A 20371-nucleotide genomic window follows, 5' to 3' on the forward strand; every position below is an offset into this window, starting at 1 on the left:
TTTTTTGCACTTAGAAGATTGATTCCTTCATGAAAATAAGAAAACCAAGGAGGTTCCTTGTTGATTCCACTTTCATCTGCAGCCCTGCTTTTCTAAAAGATGTAACTGATCACCTGAATGCACTGAACTTGAAGCTTCAGGGTAGAAAACAGGTGATAACCCAGATATATGGCAGTGTTAAGTCATTCAAAGTCAAGCTTACTTTGTGGGGGAAACAGCTGACTGCTGGCAACTTGGTCCATTTCTCGACTGAATTCCTTAGGAAAAGTTGAACCCAAATCTTTGAAAGAATATGCAGAGATCATTTCTAATTTACGCAAACAGTTTGATGTGTGGTTTAAAGATTTTAATGCATTTGAACCACATTTTAAACTTTTTTCCACACCATTTGCTGTGGAAATTGACAATGTTGCAGAGGAAATGCAGATGGAGTTAGTGGAGTTTCAGTATGATACCATTGGCCAGGGTTGGTAATAGTGAGATTGAACTCAGCACACTTGAGGAGAAGTAACTGGCCTAGCGCTGTGCTCCACATGTCAGAATCAGCTCCCACATGAGCATTAAAGTCTCCCAGAACAATGAGTTTGTCTTGGTGTGGCACCCCTGTGATGACCCTGCTGAGATCTTCCTAAAACACCTCCTTGATCTCATCTGTATCAGTCAATGCTGGTGCATAAATGCTGATAATGGTGGCATACTGGTCTCTGGATGAGTTTACACAGAGCATCCTAAGTGGGTCATTGACTTCCTTGGGGAGTAAGTCAAGCTTGTGAGCAACATGAGACCATATGGTGAACTCTACCCCTGTCTGTCTCAGCTCATCCTTGGCCTTGCCAATCCAGTAGTAGGTGTAGCCTGCTCTCACATCCTCAAGCTGGGACTCATCAACAAGTCTGGTTTCACTGAAGGTAGTGATGTCTATGTTATACCTAGGGCCCTACCAATTTTATGGCCATGAAAAACTGTGAAATAAGGCCTTCCCTGTGAAATCTGATCTCCCTTTGCTGCTGAGAGCACCCTAGCCAGGCGGCTCCTAACTGCAAGTCCCCACTGGGCTGGAGAGGGACAGGACTTGTCTTTTCCCTACATGGCTGCTTGCGCTCTCGGGGGAGATTAGACCACCTCAAAGTGCCTCCCCTGCTGCAGGAAGCTGCAGCCCCAGAGGTTCCTGCAGCTGGAAAAGACTTGCAGAGGTGAGTCCGATCTCCCCCTGCTCCTGGAAGTGTCCCAGCCAGCGGGTGCCTAGCTGTGAGTCCTTGCTGGGTTGAGGAGGGGCAGGACTTGTCCTTCCCTTTCATGGCAACTCGTTGGATGGTGGGGGCAGAAGAGGGAGGAGAGTTCAGATTCACTTCCTGGTACCTTTTGGGTTGGGACCCCCAGGGTTACAACACAGTGAAATTTCAGATGTAAACAGCTTAAAAGGTGAAATTGACCAATTTAAAAACCCTCTGACCATTAAATTGATCAAAATGGACCGTGAATTTGGTGAGGCACTAGTTATACCTCTTCTGTGTTTTGGCAATAAGGGCTGTTCTTCATTCTGGTCCTTGGTCATTGGCAAGAAGGGTTCTGATATTCCATGATCCCAGTGTCAATCTGTAAACCTTAGTTTTATATTGACTGCTTACTTGGCTGACCAGGTAGGAGCAGTAATCTGACAGGTACTGAAAGGGCAGGCTGTGTGTAGGGTTCCTTCTCAGTCCCCTTCCTCGAGATTAGGGAGAACAGCGCTGTGCCTAAAAAGGCCTGCTCTGTCACGTCAGGAGGATACAAGCTCCACGTGTGCCCTGATCTGTTGAGAATGACCATCACTTTAAGGCCACCGATGTGCACAGTTGTGACTAAGGATGGCCAGCAGCATCCTTTACCTGACCCTGTCACCACTTCCCCATCGCTACAGGACTCCGGTGAGTTGACTGGGTTAAATGAGGTAGCTGAACAACCTGCACTACGAATGGATTTAAATGAGAGAGGTTTGTACAGAGCACTTCCCACACTCTCATCCATGCAGCTGTTCCACGCTGGTGCAACAGATGCCACAAGCTTGGCAGCTAATATGGGTGCAGGACTTGTATTCTGAGTTGTGCTTCTCCTAGATGAGCTACTGACCTGAGCTAAAGAGCATCATCTGCCCATGGGTGTAGTGACTGGCCCATGCTTGTGTATATAATGCAGGTTGCCAGCACAAGGCATATACTTCATCACCATCCTCTCCACATCCTCTGCAGCTGAAGACTTTGCTGCGATCCTGGCAGGGAGGGTTAAGAATTACTCACACTTACTCAAATTGTGACCCAAGACTAGTGGAGGGTTGGAATATCTCATTCTTCCTGTACCGACCTGCCCACTGCCCTCCCATTGTATGGTTATTACCTCAAGAACAGGACATGAACCCAAGTTAGGTAAATCTCCAAACCCAAGACCCTTTAAATCATAGTCAGTATGAGCTAATGTCCTGTTTTTGTCATTCCTGTTAATGTCACAATCTGTCTAATAACATTACTGTCTATTGTACCCAATGTAATCTGTGCCATCCTGTCTGATTATGATGAGTCACAGTTATTCATTGATAAAGGTTAGCACACGCACGCAAACCTGTCAGATTATCTTAATTGTATGAATAACTAATTTTCTGAATAAGAGTTTTATGATCATTGACACATCTGTCTCATGCTAAAGGTGATACACAAGTGAAAGATGATAAAATAATTAGTTTTACAAAACAGCTGAGGATCAGGGGAAAGTTCCTGACACAGATCTATTAGGCTGCATAATACTTTCCCTAGGAAAGTCCTAGATGACCCATCTCTTGGAACTTCTAATACAGACTAGAGAATGTATTCATAAATATGCTGTAGAAAATAATTCTGAAGTGGTAGGACAATAGACTGAACTCATGTATCTTTTCCTTTTCTCTCTCGGAATGATTCAAATTCACTAATTAACATACAATAAACTAATGCATCTTTTCCCTCTCTCTAATTACTAATTAACATACAGTTTGCAGTTCTTAAAAGAAACCTCTGTACATCTCTCTTGAATGGCTGAAGCACTTGAAAGTCTGTTGTATATGCTAGTCAGTGCAGCAGGACCATAACGGTAAAAGAGAGCATCTCTTTACCCAGCACACTGTGCTGTGCCATCATCTAGGATGGTTTATTCTACAGTAGTTTGACATAAGAGAACTAAAGGTATGAGACCAGGACATTAGCACAGGTTCAGTGTGTCATGAATTGACAATATTGTGGGTCAAATACAGCTTTGGTGAAATTAAGTGCAGCTGCATGTAATAGAACTGCCCTTGCTTTACACCAGGGCTAACCTTGACCTTTGTCTTCACTCATCTCTCCTGTCATAACAGGAAACAATTATCCCATGACAACTGAACCTCGTTGCTATCATCGGTTATATTGTAATGTCATGTATAGCTGAGGCAGTGACCCAGGCTGCTGTGCCAATGTGCCTCAAGTGTGACATGGAGGGGCCATCGCTATAGGGTGGTTAATTTTCTATACCTATTCAATCCTTGTGTCCCTGCTGACACTGCCAGCTGTCAGTTGCAATGATGCTTTTATTCTTTGGACAGCTGTTCTCTAAGAACAGGAGCTAAGACTACCAACTCCTTTCACACAGGCCACCAATCAGCCATCAAAAAGTAACCATGTGTGATTACTGAGGACTTGGGCTGGATTAGAAGCAATGAGCCGAAGGGGAAAGGCTTGATCATCTATTACCTCTACCCTGAGCTTGCCAGCTGTCAGGGTCTAACTGAGCGTATATTTGATAGAATGATTGTAGCTGCTTTATAGACATGAAGCACAATGTAATCATGATTTTTTCAGTAATCTCAGTGTTGTACAACAAGTCGTCCCTATCTCTGGGGGCCAAGCTGTGCCCTTTAGGAACAGCTCTATGTTAGGGCAGTGCAGAACAGCACTGCTCTTGAAGAACCTTGGGAAGGAAATTCCTCCTCAGGCTCCTGAGCGTATAGGGGCACCTGCTGCTTACATCCCTTTGTGGTGTGCAGCTTAGTTCCCCTCAATTCCCTGTGCCAGTCCTGCTTTGTGAGTTACTGCAGAGTGGCCACCAATCCTCCTCCCCCTCCCAGCCCCTCCCTGCTCCATTTGAGGAGCTAAGCTCCCCTTCATTCAGAGACTGCAACTGTGCCTGACCCTTGAACTGGCCACACAAGATGTATGTTCTATCCCTTCCTCCCCATGTACATGTGTGAGGATCAGGCACCATTTGACAAAGTCAGAATTCAGTAGAGCTGCTCAAAACATTTAACTAGAACTAGAGATAGACCTAACCTACAAAGTTGGAATCCAAACTTTGGAGGCATTTCAGTCTGGGGTTTGGGTTCATTCATTGTAGAGATAAGGATCAGCCATGCAGTCCAGGTCCAGATCCAAATATCTCGGGTGTTCAGTGCAGGGATTTGGTATATACCACAAGATAAACAGGACCAAAGAAATCTGCAGTGGTTTAAATAGGAGTATAGATGATCCCCCTATTTATTGTTGTATTTATTAGCAGCTTTGGTGGGTTACAGCTAAAAAGCATTGATGGGGAAGTATGGTTGAGAAGGGATTTTAGTGAAGTCATTTAGGTGGTCTGTTGAGTCAAATCCTGGTCTTCTTGAAGTTCATGACAAATTTAACTTAAGTGGAATTGTGGTCTGACTCATAGTGCACAAATAGGAACTGGTTCCAAGTACTAGCATTAGCATTTTCCAGAACTTCCCTGCTTGGCCTGGGAATGATACGTTGGCCTCTGCTCTGCAGACTCTGTAGTTTTTGTAGATTCCATCAAACCAGTCACGCCAATACTGTCAACAGCTTTTCACACAAGCATTTTGGTTGCCAGGCTCACAGTATGCTGGGCACCGTTTTGTCAAACTGTTTAAAAGCACGCTATTATTTTTAACTACGTTTTTATGTTCATTGAGCTCTTGTTTTTTCTAGGTTATGTTCTCTGATTAAATAATTACACCATAACCGGAAGTCAAGAAGCCTGAACAGGACAATGTTTGAAACCTTGGAGTCAGATTCTCCACGGCCTTGCACCTTGTTTTGTCAATTGCCCTCTTTTGAGGTAAGTGTAAAATGCTATCAGATCAGAATAGCAGCATTTTGAGATTTGCCTTGGTCATATCTGAATGAATACACAGGGTGTGAGGCAGTGGAGAATTAGGCCCATTATGTAATGATTTTTGTTGTTAGCACTGTATCCTCTATTCATTTGGAACCCTGTAGTCTGACAGGCATGATGCAGAGTGGCTCAAAGCGCTTGACGCAGAGCTCACTTGCCAAGAAGAGCTTTGTAAGGTCCCAGCATTGCGCCCCTCCATTCTGCTTTGAATGGACCGTTACTGCCATCAGCTGCTTGTTGCTGATCTTCCCTTCCCACTTCAGAGTCACTTCTAAGCACTCTCTGCTGCTGTTCATGTTTCACAATGGCTACACATTTTCCATCTAACCTGTGAAATGATGGGCTATTTTAGAAATGATCATCCTTCTGAGAATCACAAAGGACAGACCAAAGCAAAACTAACCTCAAAGCAAAGCTGCTTTGAGTAGGAGAAATAGCAGCTGGCACCCAATTGGGGTGTGAATATGCTCCTTTTGTGCTGTTCTGTTTGTTCCTGTGCTTAGGACATGGGAATTTTTTATATTCTTTTTAAATAAATGTTTGTCTGAAGCAGGGACATTTTCAGTATTTGTGAAAATGGGGAAGTGACAGAGCTGGGAGACACTGTGCAAACATCCATAGGCAGCTCTGCTACTGTGCCTCAGAGTTTACTTGCAATGCTGTCCTCTCCCTACTCCTCTTCTGTTTTTTCTCTAGTCCTGAACTTCATCTGCCTATCGTACCAAATTGCACCGTGGGTTTTTTGTTATGTTGACAAACACCTGCTGGAGATTAAATTCAGAGACTCATATCTGCTTGTATGAGAAATCATGTTTCAACCCAGCCAAAATGCTAGTGGCAATTAAATCACTGCAGTACACTGTCCTCAGTAATAAAAAACAAATATATCTAGAATTCAGCCCACTCATTTTACAGGAAAGATGCATGAGGTATATATGTTAAATTCCCTTAGATAAAGCACACACTTTAGGTTTGATTTTGAAATGACCTAGGTTCTGATTCTTCCTTACATTGGTTGGAAACCTGTGTAAATGTAGTTACATCAGTATATAGAGAGGAAAATCAGGCCTTCAGATCCTGCAAGTGATCTGTACTGTGAGGGTCGGACCCTGTGATGTGCTGAGTTCTTTCAACTCACATTTAAGGGGGAGCTGAAAGTATTGATCATCTTGCAGAATCCAGACTCTAAGGCCACTTTTTGTGTGATCTACACTAAAAATGCTGGCAACTAGATTTTTCTATCATTTAACTCCTAAATAATAGACTCAAAGTAGCAGGATATTCTTATGGAGGTGTCATAAGTCAGAAGACTATGGGAAACAGGAAATCAGGTGGCAAGAAGCAAATAAAGAATGCAAATTTGTGAACAAACCAACCCCTCTAACGTCAACTGGTATCAAGGAAAGTCAAAGGTAAGAGCTGAATTTTCCCCTGGGCTGCTGTGGCTTAGACAACCAGCAAAATACTAGGGTAGCATTTCCAGAGTAACATCTAGTACAGTATTAAGAGCCCACCCACTGAACAAGTATAATTTTGTGCTTGCATCAATCTAGACTACAACATTGGTCCCTAAGACGTTGGTTTATATGACACGTGTGGTCCAAGAGATAAGGTGCTAGCCAACAATTCAGGAGACCTCAATTCTGTTCCTGCCTCTACTGCTGAGGTGCTGTGTGTGGACAAATCACTTCACTTCTGTTTCTCCTTTGTCTGTTTTATCTGCTTAGATTATACATTCTTCAGGGGAAGGAGAGGCATGTTTGTACACCCATTGAAATAACACCTATGATTGGCACTTAGACAAATTCAGATTACAGCTAAAGTACACATTTTTAACAATGAGGGTTATTAACCATTGGCACAATTTACTGAGGGTTGAGGTAGATTCTCCATCATTGACTGATTTAAAATTAAGATTAGATGTTTTTTCTGAAAGATGTGTGCTAGCTCAAACAGGAATTAATTTCAGGGAAATCCCCTGGCCTGTGTTATACAGGAGGTCAGACTAGATAATCACAATAGTCCCTTCTGGCATTAGAGTCTACGAATCTACAGTGCTTGGCACAAGCTCAGGGCCTCTGAGCACTGCTGAAATAAGTAATAATGTTGTCTCATTCACAGCACTAGTAAAGCTATTATAACATAGATGTCTCCACAGAGGCAGACAAATGTGTTAGTTCACAGGCCCTAAATTACAGTCCCTGTATTTAGAAGAGTGACTTTGGTATTTACCAATGTATTCCTTCATGTGTCCCCAGACCACCCAACCATTTCAGAGAAATATTGAGTTGACAAATATGTATGTAGTTAATCAGATATGCCTAACTGAAATATTCTGAGTTGGAGGACTCAGAACAGAGGCAGACACTCTAGCCTAAATTCTGTTCTCAATTACTTACAAAATCTCAGGTTTAATCCTGTTAGCAGTGCTGAGTTTATTCAGCATTGGAGGAGTGTGCTGAATTCTCCATTAGCTCTCCCCTTGCCAACTTCATCGTGAGGCGGCCAAAATCAAATTCCTGTCTTCCCTCATTTCTGTCCCTGCTGACAGCGCTGCCATCTCCCCTGTCACTTGAGGCCTCAGCATGGGTGACACCCTGCCTTTTCTGTAGCTGTTCACATCCAGACCATTCCCAAACTTTACCACTTTCTTTCCCCAGAACACTTCCAAGATCCACACTTCTCTTTCTGTCCACAGAGCTAAAACTCTCATCGAGGGCCTCATCATCTCCCATCATCCTGACTACTGCATCTCTAGCTTTCCTTATGCCTGCCTCATCCCAACTGGGTCCATTGCAAGCTAAGCTAATCTTCCTGTTTCATCATTCAGCCCAGACTTCCTCTCTTTCTGAATCACTCCATTATTGCTCTGTGTAGATAACCCTCAGATAGAAGTAATCATTTTCTAGTGTTTTTCCTGTGTTTATTGAATAAACATCAGTTTCATTTTTTATTGGTGATGTTTTATCAGTGTTTATCCATTAAAACAAAAATCAGAAGCCCTAATTATAGTCAGAAGCAATATGAGGAAGTCCTTTTAAAAGTGTTGTTCCATTCTGAAAAGTAACTGTGAAAATACCATTAAAGGCTTCCATGTTTATTGTCCCTCCATGGCTTCCAGATCAAATACACTCAGTTTAAAGGTTCTAACCACCAGCAGATTCAAACTAGCCCCTCAGGAAACAGTTGATTCGTTCATTCTTGTCCATAATCACTGCTAATAATAGGGATTTGCAAACCAAGTTATACTCTCTGTCAGTGGCCAGTAACACATGATTCAGAAGCAGGTGCAAGAAACCCACAATGGACAATTATGGCATAACATGCTTAGAGTGGGAGTTTCTTCCTAACTCTCATCAAGTTGTGGATGTATTATGCCCTGAAGCATGAAAGTCTCTTCTTAAAAAAAAAAACAATCCAAGGACTGGTCACCTGCTTTCCTTTGATTGCCTGTTTAGCAAATGATCACCTCTACTGATGCCGATTTCCATTGGGTACTTGTCTATTCTTCATGGCATTTGAAAAGGAGAATCACTTCCTCCTTTTACTATTTAAGTTTATCCAAATGACTGTCAGAGCACAAATACAAATGGTTAGACAAAGGTCTCCATGCTCAGTTGGCGACATGCAAAAATGAGATCTCAGCTTGTTGGCTGGCCAAAAAGAGAGAACTAATCATTGAAAATCACCCAAAACTTTGTGTGCAAGATGCAGCATCAATGTGTTTTACTAGCTCTACAGGCGGTTAAAGTTTGTCTGGGCCAGTGTTTGTTGTCTATGCTTGGCTGACGTTTATATTTTTGGAAAATGTTTCATGACAAAAAACAGACTACAGTAACCCACTCTATTCGCCTTCCATCTTTTGTCTGTCATTCTAGACATACTGGCTCCAAGAGCTGGTTAAAATTAAAATGAGTGAAATAATAACTCTAGGAATAATAATCTCGTCTCTCTGTTGTCTCTCCCCTCCTCTTCCCAATAAAAGGCTCTCTTTTGCCAACAGCATTTATAAAATACCTCTTTTTTCTTCTAGAAGTGTTAGATTATACTTCACATGAAGCTTTGTTAGACTGCTCTTTCTATCTGTCTCTTTTACACACACACACATACGCACAAGTACATATGTACGTATCATGACTTCTAGTACTTCTGGATTCAGAGACAACAGCAGACACCCTTTGGGTATTCCTATGCTGTAATCAAAGATGTGGTTGCAGCTTGGGTAGACATACCCAGGCTAGCTTTAATCAAGCTAGCATGACTAAAAATAGCTTTAAAGTTGCGGCAGCACTAAGCGGCAGTGTGGGGCAGGAGTAAGAATATGTCTCTGGAGTTCTGGGTTTGCTTGACGACCTTTGCTGACGCCTGTGATGCCATGTCTTCACTCTTCACTGCTATTTTTAGCTGTGCTGCCTTGGGTAATGTCTTTGGTTGCAGTGCAAAGATTTCTTTTGTGTAGAAGGAAGGAAAATGTCACCCTCAACTTGCCTGCTATCTCTTCTTCCTTGAGAAGACTGAGCAAACAGAGATGGGTGGTACTAAGCAAGGATTTCATTGGTTCCCATGTTAGCCTCATGATATTCTACCTGAAAGCCTGGTGCAACCCTTACTAACTTCTTCATTACTGTGTGAAACATTTAGTACCTGCCAGAGTCCACATTGCATAGGAAATCCTTCGTGATGGAAATGTAAATACATTTAATGGGAGACTTTGCTTATCCCACAAACCATGTTTAAATCACATATAATAATATAAATATAAATGGAATGGATTTTAGCCACTAACTGCCTTACAGGCTGTGTGATAAGGATGCACCTTTGATCCTACTGAAGACAAAGCCTCAGACATTACTGACACATGATTTTCCTTTGCAGAATCTGTGCTGGTTAGACCCTTCCATGTCATGATCTTCCAGTTGCTTTGTTATGAAGTATATTACATGGGGGTAGTGGTGATGGCTTACCCAGGTGTTTGTGGTTTTGAATTCTCAGAAATGAGGTAGTAACTGTGACTCTTTGTAAATAAAGTGGGTTTTTTTATGGGTACAGTTCCTAGGATTTTACACTGTTTTGAAAAAAGACTCAGAGAGTGCATGAATTCATATTGTGATGTTTATTTAGAAACATAGTTTTTCCTGAGAAAGAGACAAAAACAGAAGTGGGGGAGGGGGAAGAAAGGGAAACAACCCTCCACTAAGTGGGAAAAAGAATAACATCTGGAAAATTCCTCTCTGACTCCAGTATGGCAGCTGGTTTTCTTCCCAAGAGATGCCTTTGTCAGTATAAAGGTTTTCTGTTTGGTCACAAGTTGCCTTAGGAACCTGTTTTCTTTTTATGCAGAAAGTGGTTTGAATAAAGAGCAGTTTCTTGTGCGTCTGGCAGTATATTTCTCCAGTAATTATATGAAAGGTTTGTTCCTACATTTCCACAAAACAAAACAAAATCACCAACCCACAAACAATTAATATAACCAAACTATACAGTAGATAGTTGTTGCCTGACAAGTGAAATATGATTTTGTTCTCGGTTTCGTTGTCAGAGAGAGAATTAATTTTTGGTATATGTTGTATGCTTTTAAAAAGTGTATGCTGCTATTGTAGTTTAACAGGTGTGTTGTGAGCAAGAGACGAGAAGTCATTCTTTCACTCTACTCTGCGCTGGTTAGGCCTCAACTGGAGTATTGTGTCCAGTTCTGGGCACCGCATTTCAATAAAGATGTGGAGAAATTGGAGAGGGTCTAGAGAGGAGCAACAAGAATTATTAAAGGTCTGGAGCACATGACCTATGAAGGAAGGCTGAAAGAATTGGGTCTGTTAAGTACGGAAAAGAGAAGTCTGAGAGGGGCCATGATAGCAGTTTTCAGGTATCTAAAAGGGTGTCATAAGGAGGAGGAAGCAAACTTGTTCACCTTAGCCTCTAATGATAGAACAAGAAGCAATGAGCTTAAACTGCAGCAAGGAAGGTTTAGGTTGGACATTAGGAAAAAGTTCCTAACTGTCAGGGTGGTTAAACACAGAAATAAATTGCCTAAGGAGGTTGTGGAATCTCCATCTCTGGAGATATTTAAGAGTAGGTTAGATAAATGTCTATATGGGATGGTCTAGACAGTATTTGGTCCTGCCATGAGGGCAGGGGACTGGACTGGATGGCCTCTCGAGGTCCCTTCCAGTCCTAGAATCTGTGAATCTATGAAAAACATGATATAATATTTATAATGATTAATTATTGTTAATTGGGTCACTTGTTAGAAGGAGGTATTTATTTTTAAGTATTTTGGAGGATCAGATTAGCTTGGTAATATAGTTCTGTTGAAGCATAAGAGTTTTTTTTTTTTAATCTTTTTTCGGTTAAAAATTTAACATAAGCTTGTTCTTTTTGGTTAAAAAGGTAACATAAGTGAAGTTCTTCAATTCATAAGGACTGACATGAGGCTTGATATTCTTATTCTTGTACCGTACTGGACCATGAGGAAGATGAGTTTTGTAATGTATTTTCCAGTTCTTGATGCATTTCTTTGCAGTGTTTTAAAAGCAGAAATTAGAGATTTCTTTTTCAAGATTGTGTCTTTTTTTAGTGGTGGGATATATTAGAATATTATATATTGTTTTTAATTATTAATAAAGATTCAGTTAAGTTCATACCATTCACTGGCAGCTTTCATCTATGCAATGTGATGCCCAAAAGTTATATGTAAGAATGTAAAGAAGAATATAATCCAAAACTCTGTATATGTAAGGTTAAGGCCCAAATTCAGCAAAGAATGTTTGCACATGCTTAACTTTTAGCATAACTTTTCCCATCAGGCAACAAGACACCTTGCATGCTGATATGTTCTGCTGGATGGAGGTTTAATAAATTTTGATTATCCAGTTTGCTTATGCTATATTCTCTGGCAAGGGTTTGTCTCCACATTTCTTTTCAGTTTGTTTTATTATCCACACTAAAATAGACCTAGGGGAAACTCATTATATCAATAACTCAATAGAAGGTGATGTTTCAATGGAGTATTTGGCTTACTTTGTGTGGTAGTACCTCTTGTTCTTTTCTTCTCAAAATGGTTTCTTTTCCCCCACAGGAATCTTTTGTCTTGTGAACTAATTCTCTTCCCTCTAGGCAATCCTGAAAGAGAGGATATTTGAGGAGATGAGTGTGGAGGGGGAATTTATCCAGTTTGTCTATGGAGAACCTAATAATGGAAATATTGTAATGGATTTTGAAAGGGCTGATACTTTCTCTGCAGCAGCAGGATGAGCTGCTACAACATTAGGATTCATCAGAGACTAATGAATTGATGGATAGCTCTGTGTCCCTTCTACTTTGCCAAACAGATCACAGTGGGGAATAGAATGAGAGATAGGAAGACGGACAGGCCCATGAAGCAGCTTCTCTGCTGAGGAAGCTCCTGGGATCTGTCTCAAAGAATGAAAGGCCTATGAGAGAGAATCAGCTTAGGTTTGAAGGGAGAGGAAGCAGCTCTGGGGATCCAGGCAAAGGAAGGTGAGGTCTGAGTTAGTCCTATGTGCAGAACCATTCTTAAATGGACCAGGAAAAACAGCCTGAAAAGGGAGCTCTGTGAGGATGTATGCGGGAAACTCAGTCAATAAGCTGAGTTAATCAGGGGGCTGGGTTAGGGCTCATCCATGATCATTGGCCAAAGGAGTGGAAAGCTCTCCCTCAGGACTGTAGCAGGTATGGGTCCAAGTTCCAACCTGCAGAGGTGAGAGTCTGGGATCTCTAATTATCATGAGCATTCAAAATTGGGTTCTATGCTAAAAATGGTATCTGCTGTTCGGTACATCTTTTAATTGAACTACCCTGCATTCCCTCTAACCTGTGTCTGATCTCTCTGACAGACTGCGAGTAAAGCTCTCTCTGTCTGGGTACTTTTAATTTCTGCATGAACCTACCTGCCCAACTAGCTTAAATAGTTGGAGCGCCTACAGAACTTGCCTCTCGGGACTGTGTTGCATTGTTACAGAGACTGAGGCTGTGTCTACACTACAACCTATGTCAGCATAACTTTTATGCCGCTAGGGGTTGTGAATAAACCCCTCCCTTGAGCAATATAAGTTACACCAACATAAGTGCTTGTGTGCGCAGTGCTATGTTGATGGGAGAGCTTCTTCCACCGACGTAGCTTCTGCCGCTCATGGAGATGTGTGGGCCTTTTTTTACATTGACAGGAGGGCTCTCTGCCATCAGCATAGAGCAGCTTCACCAGAAACACTGCAGTGGCACAACTGAATTGGTGCAGCTGCAGCGCTGTACCTATAGATATGGCCTGACTCTATCCAGTTTCTGCACACTGCTGCTCACATCAGTGCAAGCCTACGCCTATGAGGGACAAGGGGTTTGTTACAAATTTTCCAAACGATTGCTCTTTAACATAATGTAGCATTGACCTGAACTTCTGTATATGACGAAAATATAGTAAAGTGATCTAGAGAAGCCGTCAGGGTTCCCACCCCACTCTGAACTCTGGGGTATAGATGTGGGGACCCACATGAAAGACCCCCTAAGCTTGTATTTCACCAGCTTAGGTTAAAAACTTCCCCAAGGAACAAATTCCTTTCCTTGTCCTTGGACGGTATTGCTGCCACCACAAAGTGATTTAAACGAACATTCAGGGAGGGGCTATTTGGAGCCCTATCCTCCCCCCCAAAAAATATCCCCCCAAGTCCCTTCACTCCCTTTCTTGGGGGGGCTTGAGAATAATATGCCAACGAATAGGTTAACAAAGTGAGCACAGACCAAATCCCTGGTTTTTAAGATACTGAAAATTAATCATGTTCTTAGAAGAAGAATTTTATTTAAAAAAAAGTAAAAGAATCACATCTGCAAAATCAGGATGGAAAATAACTTTACAGGGTAAATAAAAAGATTTAAAACACAGAGGATTCCCTCTGGCTCTGCTTCCCAGTTACAAAACAGGAATAAACTTGCCTCTTAGCATAGGGAAAATTCACAAGCTAAAACAAAAGACAATCTAACGCATTTCCTTGCTATTACTTACAATTTCTGTAATTTTAGATGTATCATTTTAGGATCTTGTTAGGAGCTGGTTTACCTGCTTAGTCTCTCTCTTTGACCCGAGAGGGAACCAACAAAAAAAGCACCAACAAAACCTCCCCCATGCCCGATTTGAAAGTATCTTCTTTCCCCATTGGTCCTTCTGGTCAGGTACCAACTAGATTAATTGAACTGATTAACCCCTTACAGGTAAGTGATTTTGTACCTCTGGCCAGGAGGGATTTTACGTTACTGCATATATAAAGGTTGTTACCCTTCCCTTTATATTTATGACAGAAGCAACGGAAAAGTGTATGGTTTGCCCTTCTATTGTAGGCAATGTGGTGCATGCACATGGAGATAAGTATCTAAAGGAAGTACTTGTCAAGGTGACGAGTATCTGGGCAATAGGTGCATAGGCGATAGTGCATAAGAAGAGAGTTGGGATCTCTTAGTACATATGTTGGGAGAGACACAGGGACTTGGGAGCTGAGAAGATGACAGCTCTCACTAGACATGTCTCAGTTTAGAGCTACATCATTTACAGTGGTGCAGCTGCACCAATACTGCACTTCTGGTGAAGATGCTCTAAGCCGACAGGAGAAAGCTTTCCTGGCAGCTTAATAGCTCCTGCTTCTGCAAGAGGTGATAGCTATGTCAGTGGGAAAAGCTTTTCCAGCAACATAATGTTGTCTAACAATGGCGCTTAAGTCTGTATACCTTAGGGTGGATTATTCATACCCCTGAGCGACAAAAATTATACCAAAATAATGTGTAGTGTAGACATAGCCCAAGCCTTCGCATGAACAGGGCAAAATCTTAAATCAATTCAGACACTCTGAGCTGTTTATGCTCCAGTCTGTGCAAAAACATCTAATGAAACAGTCAAAGATCCCACTGTAGACAAGGCTTTGTTCCCAAAGATGGGCTGGGTGATGGAAATTAAATGAAGTGCCAGTTTTAGTCACTACCCTGTGTAACTACATTATATATGAGTAAAGGATATTGATAGTTGATACTAGCCAAGGGAAGCCAGGAGTAAACTGTATGCCAGACGCCTACAGTTTGTTTCAATCTACCTGACTGCCTATTGGTTTGTGTCTGTGCAGCATTTCATGAACCAAGCCCTGTGGGACTGTGAAAGTTTTGCAGCAGCATTCTTTGGATGGTGTCATCTCCGGTGAGTCATTAGAAGATAATTTGCAACTTCTGGTACAGGCATCTGGCAAAATGCAAGAAGCAGGTTTTCCTATAGTTAATCTATGGAATGTCCCTTTAGTCAGTAGAGCTAATAAACTAGAGCGTGTAGCAACTGCTGCAGCTTAAGAGGAAAGCAGTAAAGTTTAAAAGAAAAAAAAACCTGAAACTTCTTTTGGTTTGCATGAAGTGGAACCAGTCTAAATACCTCCTTGTGCTATCACCAGCTACTACAGGCTGCATATATTGTTGGGTCAGAGCTGTGAGGGACAAAAAGCTATGGACCCACAGTATTTGGTGGCCTCTAAGTACATAGTGGATGTCTGTTGCTAACCTGAATTTGAACTGAGCAGTACAGGAGTCTTGTGACTAAATTTATTAGTGAAATCTTGGAAATGGAATTTAAATCAAGAGCATTACCAGATCTTATACTGGTGTGCCTTGTGAATGGCTTTTGGGGCAATATCTGCATCTCAAAGAGTAATAAGAATGTTGATCCATCTTGAGAATAGGTGAGTGGATCACATTATGGAATTTTTGATGCTGGAATAGTTCCTTTGCACCATGAATGACTAAATTTGTGTCCAGGTTCAGTAAAGATACACCCAGGCTGGTCAAGGTGTGGACTTGGTGGAGGATTTTATCTCTGCATGTGGAAGAGGCAGACTTGGTGGTGACTCTCATAAGGCATCCTATCAAAGTCCAGAAGTAGACACTTGTCCATAATGATGGAGTGGAAATCAAGACTGCATCTTCCTTTAAGCCTGAGGAAAAAAAAGGTTAAAATAAAGCCGTGTCTTATGGATTTCCAGATCAAATTTACTGAGTTGGAAGTAGAAAGATGTTTCTCAGAACACAGTGTCCTGGTTCTTTCTATCTCCGCATCCTCTCTAGTAGCAAATGTTCTACAGGCCAAATTCTGTTCCCTGTGGTTTCAAATGGGTAATTCCCATTTCAGTGCACGCAGCTGCCCATATCCTGAACTAGATCAATAGGCTGAATATAAACATTTCTCCTGCTGGGAAAATGAGAAGCACATTACAAGACAAGAAGCAGCAAGCATTGAATTTTCTCTCCAAACTTACTGAATGTCTCTTTGAAACCATTAGAGAGACCACACCGGCTGAAATGCCAGATGTACATAGATGACAGTCAATTATGTTTCCGTGCCACCAGATGTATACTGCACCATCCCAAAGCGTTCTTAGTGCTTAACAGTAATCAGCATGTGGCTGAACACCAGCTGGCCACAGCTGACCCCAAACAAAACAGAGATGATGTACAGTACAGGGCTGGCTCCAGCTTTTCTGCCATCCCAAGTGGCAAAAAAAAAAAAAAAGAGGAGCGGCAGCACTTCAATGGCAGCTCAATCACGCCTCTCTTCCTCTTTGGTGGCTATTTGGCTGCAGCTTAAAGAGGAAGAGAGGGAATGAGGGACCCGCCGCTGAATTCCTGCTGAAGACCCGGACATGCTGCCCTGATACCGTACAGAGTGCTGCCCCTTTGAATTGGCTGCCCCAAGCACCAGCTTCCTACACTGGTGCCTGGAGCTGGCCCTGATGCAGTAGAGGCTCATTTATTTAGCTCCAGAGGTCCCAGGTTTGATCCTATCCACTGACCACTGGGGTCTGTTGGTGTTACACAAGCACAGGCCACACATGAAGAGCTCAGCTATGTGGACAGAATGCAAATGCAGGGGGCTGAAGAGTGTTGAGAAGAGGGGAAGAATGTGACGGAGGGAGCGTGTGTGCCAGAAACTCTACAGAGGAAGACAAAAAAGGCAATAAAGCAGCACCAGAGAGTTAGAGAAGCACTTAGAGCATGATCCTGAGAAAAAGCTGAGAGAACTCGCAAGCAGAGTGCTGGCTGTAATAGGGCTTGGAACTGTGAGCTAAGAAACTGTCTCCTCTTGTCTGATTTCTACTCTGTTCAGGGAAACAGGACTTTATACACGTTGTTTGTAAATAAACAGGATTATATCAAAGAAATACCTGACTCTACCATCAATTTCTGCATCTAGTGGAAACAACCCGCAAGATCCTGAGTATTGGTTAATCTTTTGACCCAAGCTATTAACCAATTGCCCATACACATTTCTCAGGGTTCCTTGGCTAAAGAACAGAATATTGGCAGTTATTTTCAGTTTCATTACTAAAATAGATTAAAAAGTTAAAATTGAAAACACAGAAAATAATAAAGTTGGTTATATGATGGTGTACTAGGTTAAAAAATTGAATAACACAAGATTAAAACTTATAAAAATAATCAAATCATTGTAAAGAAGCACTATTAGCCTGTAGTCCTTCCTCCATCTTGAATGGTACCAAACATAGAAGAGCTGGTTCCTCAGATATGGCCTCACAGCTATTCTGAGAAGTTGGTAATGCACAGGATTTGGGTTCTCATACAGTGGTGCTACATTATCATTTGGACTATGTCATGACAGCATCCCAGCAGCGCATTATTCTGTACAATTAGCCCTCTGTCTTGCTCTGTGTCATTTATGCAAAATGAGATTTCTGACCTTTTTCAACAAAGTAACGTGTTTGCTGTAAACTTCAACAGTTAAGTGAAATAATCGTGGTTCTGCTAGAGGTAATGACTAATGTCACTATGGAAGCTAATAATCACAGAAGGCGGAAAAGAACAATGACTTGCATGCTATTCTTTTCTGCCTGAGTTTGACTGTAGTTGTTGGTGACACATTACTTGCTAGGCAATTAATGATAATGCTTCATTATCACATATGTTTGCAGCATCCTGAAACCTAAGGATGTTGACGGCAATTAGCTCTCATGTAGAACTAAGCGACTCTCCAAAGAGGAAACAGTCTTTGTCTTTGCAAAGCAGCCCAGATTTTTTGCAGGCAGTAATTCTTTTGCAGAAACTTTCACCTATCTGGGATATGAATATAAGTGACATTTTGGAGTTCCAGTAATGGTGCAGCCCAACTTCAAATTTTTTCCTTGTGACACCCAGACAGAGTGAATAGAGACTCTGCAAGCAAATTTGTGGTATAAATATGTCTGCTAAAGTTCATACCAGGTGGAACATTACACTTGATTGATTGCATCTGACTTTCTCCTGATTATGAATTGACAAGAGTGACAGAACGGTGTCTTGTGGCTAGCTGAGCAGCACTTCATAGAACAAGTTTGGGAAAACTGTGCATAAAACTAGACTCAGCTAGTAGCCACCACACAAACTGATAGTGACCCTTTAACAGTAAGAAACTAGTGGATGTTTGTCATTTTGTTGTTCTGGAAATAACTAATACTGTTGACTGCTGTTAAGTTATTTTTGTTCTACCTACAAAAGCCTGAGCACTCAATCCAGTGCCTACTGAAGTCAATGGAAATATTCCCATTGGCACTGGATTGGGTCCTAAAAGCATGAAAGCCCTAAAAACAGTTAACAACTCTAAATAAATAGAACTGATTTTACAGTGTGTTCTCATGAGTGGTGCAAACCAAAAAACCAAAGTGGGGGGAGGGAAGTAAAATGACATGGCTTCCTGGTCTAATCAACATTAGGTAGTTCATCAGTATTTTAGCACTGTGATTGTTTTGGGAGACATCTCTCTACCATTTATTTCCTTACCTAGGTCGGGTTGTGGATCCTTCAGTATAAAAGTAGTTATTCAAATATACTGACAGTTATGAGCCAAAATTGTATTTGTAGCAAAGATGTATGACCGAGGGCTTGTCTAACTGGTAAGTTGGTCCGTGGCAAGCTGGGATGTAAATCTAACAGTGCTCTGATGGGCCATGTACTAACTGTCATGTGGACCCTGCTGTCGTGCACTAAAGGTTCGCCAGTGTGCATTGATGTATTCCTATTTCAAAAGGAATCAGTCCATGCACACTAAGAAACTTTTAGTGGGTGGTAGCTGGGTCCACGCAGACAGCTAGGGTGTGTGGTATGCTGGTGTGCAATAGATTTACACTACAGTTTGCCCCACCCATACTCTGTCTAGACAAGTCCTTAGTGGGCTCCAAATCTCCCTCTCTTTATAGTGTTGAATGTGATTACTGAACTGATAATTGATATTGATGAATTCATTATATAAACAGAGGATTTCAGTCTCCAGTGATGTCAAATGATGAGGTATAGCCTGGGCAGTGACAGAGGAAAACTCCTCAGTGCCACTCCATCCATATTCTGCTGGAGAGATCTGCTGGAGAGGGGAGACAATAAAACCCATTCTGTGCTTGGCCTTTCTGATGATGTTGACCACCAAGGGACTGTAGTAATTATGCTGACAGGTGCCTACCACAGTAGATATGTGTGGGTTTTGTGATTTAAAAAAAGACAAAGAATTAGACTGAAACCATCAACTTAATCTTATTGAATATAACACAACTAGCACAAAATAATGGATTTCAGTCATTACCAACTTGAGGTGCATTCCAGCTCATGGCAACAGCCTATGGATGAAAGGTTCTGTCTTATGTTCAGTGCATAGGCCTGCTAGACAATGAAATTTTACCATGTCTGCACATTGGTGTCAACAATCATGTTAGGTGACATAATGCTAAATGTGGTTTACTGCTCAGTGTAGACTATTCACATGCTGGAAGTTAAGAATGCACTTAAGTGCTCCGCTGGAGCAGGGCCTATATTAAATATGTGTGGTGAGGGATTATTTCAGAAGCAGGTGGCCTAGCTAAAGCTGATGGGTTTCAGCAACAATATGAGCTAAAAAAAAAATAGAGCCTCAATGCACAAAAACTCAATGTTGAGTCATTATCTCTCTTCAGTACAAAAATAGCAACAGTTTGGGAAGTATTTCATTCCCATAAGAGTGAGGATGGAATGCTCATTAACTCAGATATTTGATTATTAGGACTTAGAATTTATGTGCAACATTAAAGCTCGTGTTATTTTTAGCAGATGTGCATTACAACATTAAATCACACTTTTAAATTATTTTAAACACATGAGCAGTATGTTACTTTAAAAATACACCAACTGGGCTGGAAAAATAAAATAGAGATAAAACAAACCCACGTAT

The 20371-nt window shown here is 41.6% G+C and overlaps 1 protein-coding gene across 7 annotated transcripts in view; it reads left to right on the forward strand.

The window, feature by feature from the left end:
• VOPP1 (VOPP1 WW domain binding protein) overlaps nucleotides 1-20371 on the forward strand; it is a 197700-nt gene that overhangs the window by 49383 nt on the left and 127946 nt on the right. For 2 of the 7 annotated variants that reach the window (XM_030551419.1, XM_030551424.1), the window contains exon 2: nucleotides 15270-15340. In XM_030551419.1, coding sequence (XP_030407279.1) covers nucleotides 15276-15340 — 65 coding nt within the window. In that variant the 5' untranslated portion in view covers nucleotides 15270-15275. Of the gene's footprint in view, nucleotides 1-12341; nucleotides 12649-15267; nucleotides 15341-20371 lie in introns of those variants that run through there. The other 5 variants (XM_030551420.1, XM_030551425.1, XM_030551417.1 and 2 more) reach the window with 5 other exon arrangements.

Source organism: Gopherus evgoodei, chromosome 2, assembly GCF_007399415.2.
Source record: "Gopherus evgoodei ecotype Sinaloan lineage chromosome 2, rGopEvg1_v1.p, whole genome shotgun sequence".
NCBI classification, from domain to species: Eukaryota; Metazoa; Chordata; order Testudines; family Testudinidae; genus Gopherus; species Gopherus evgoodei.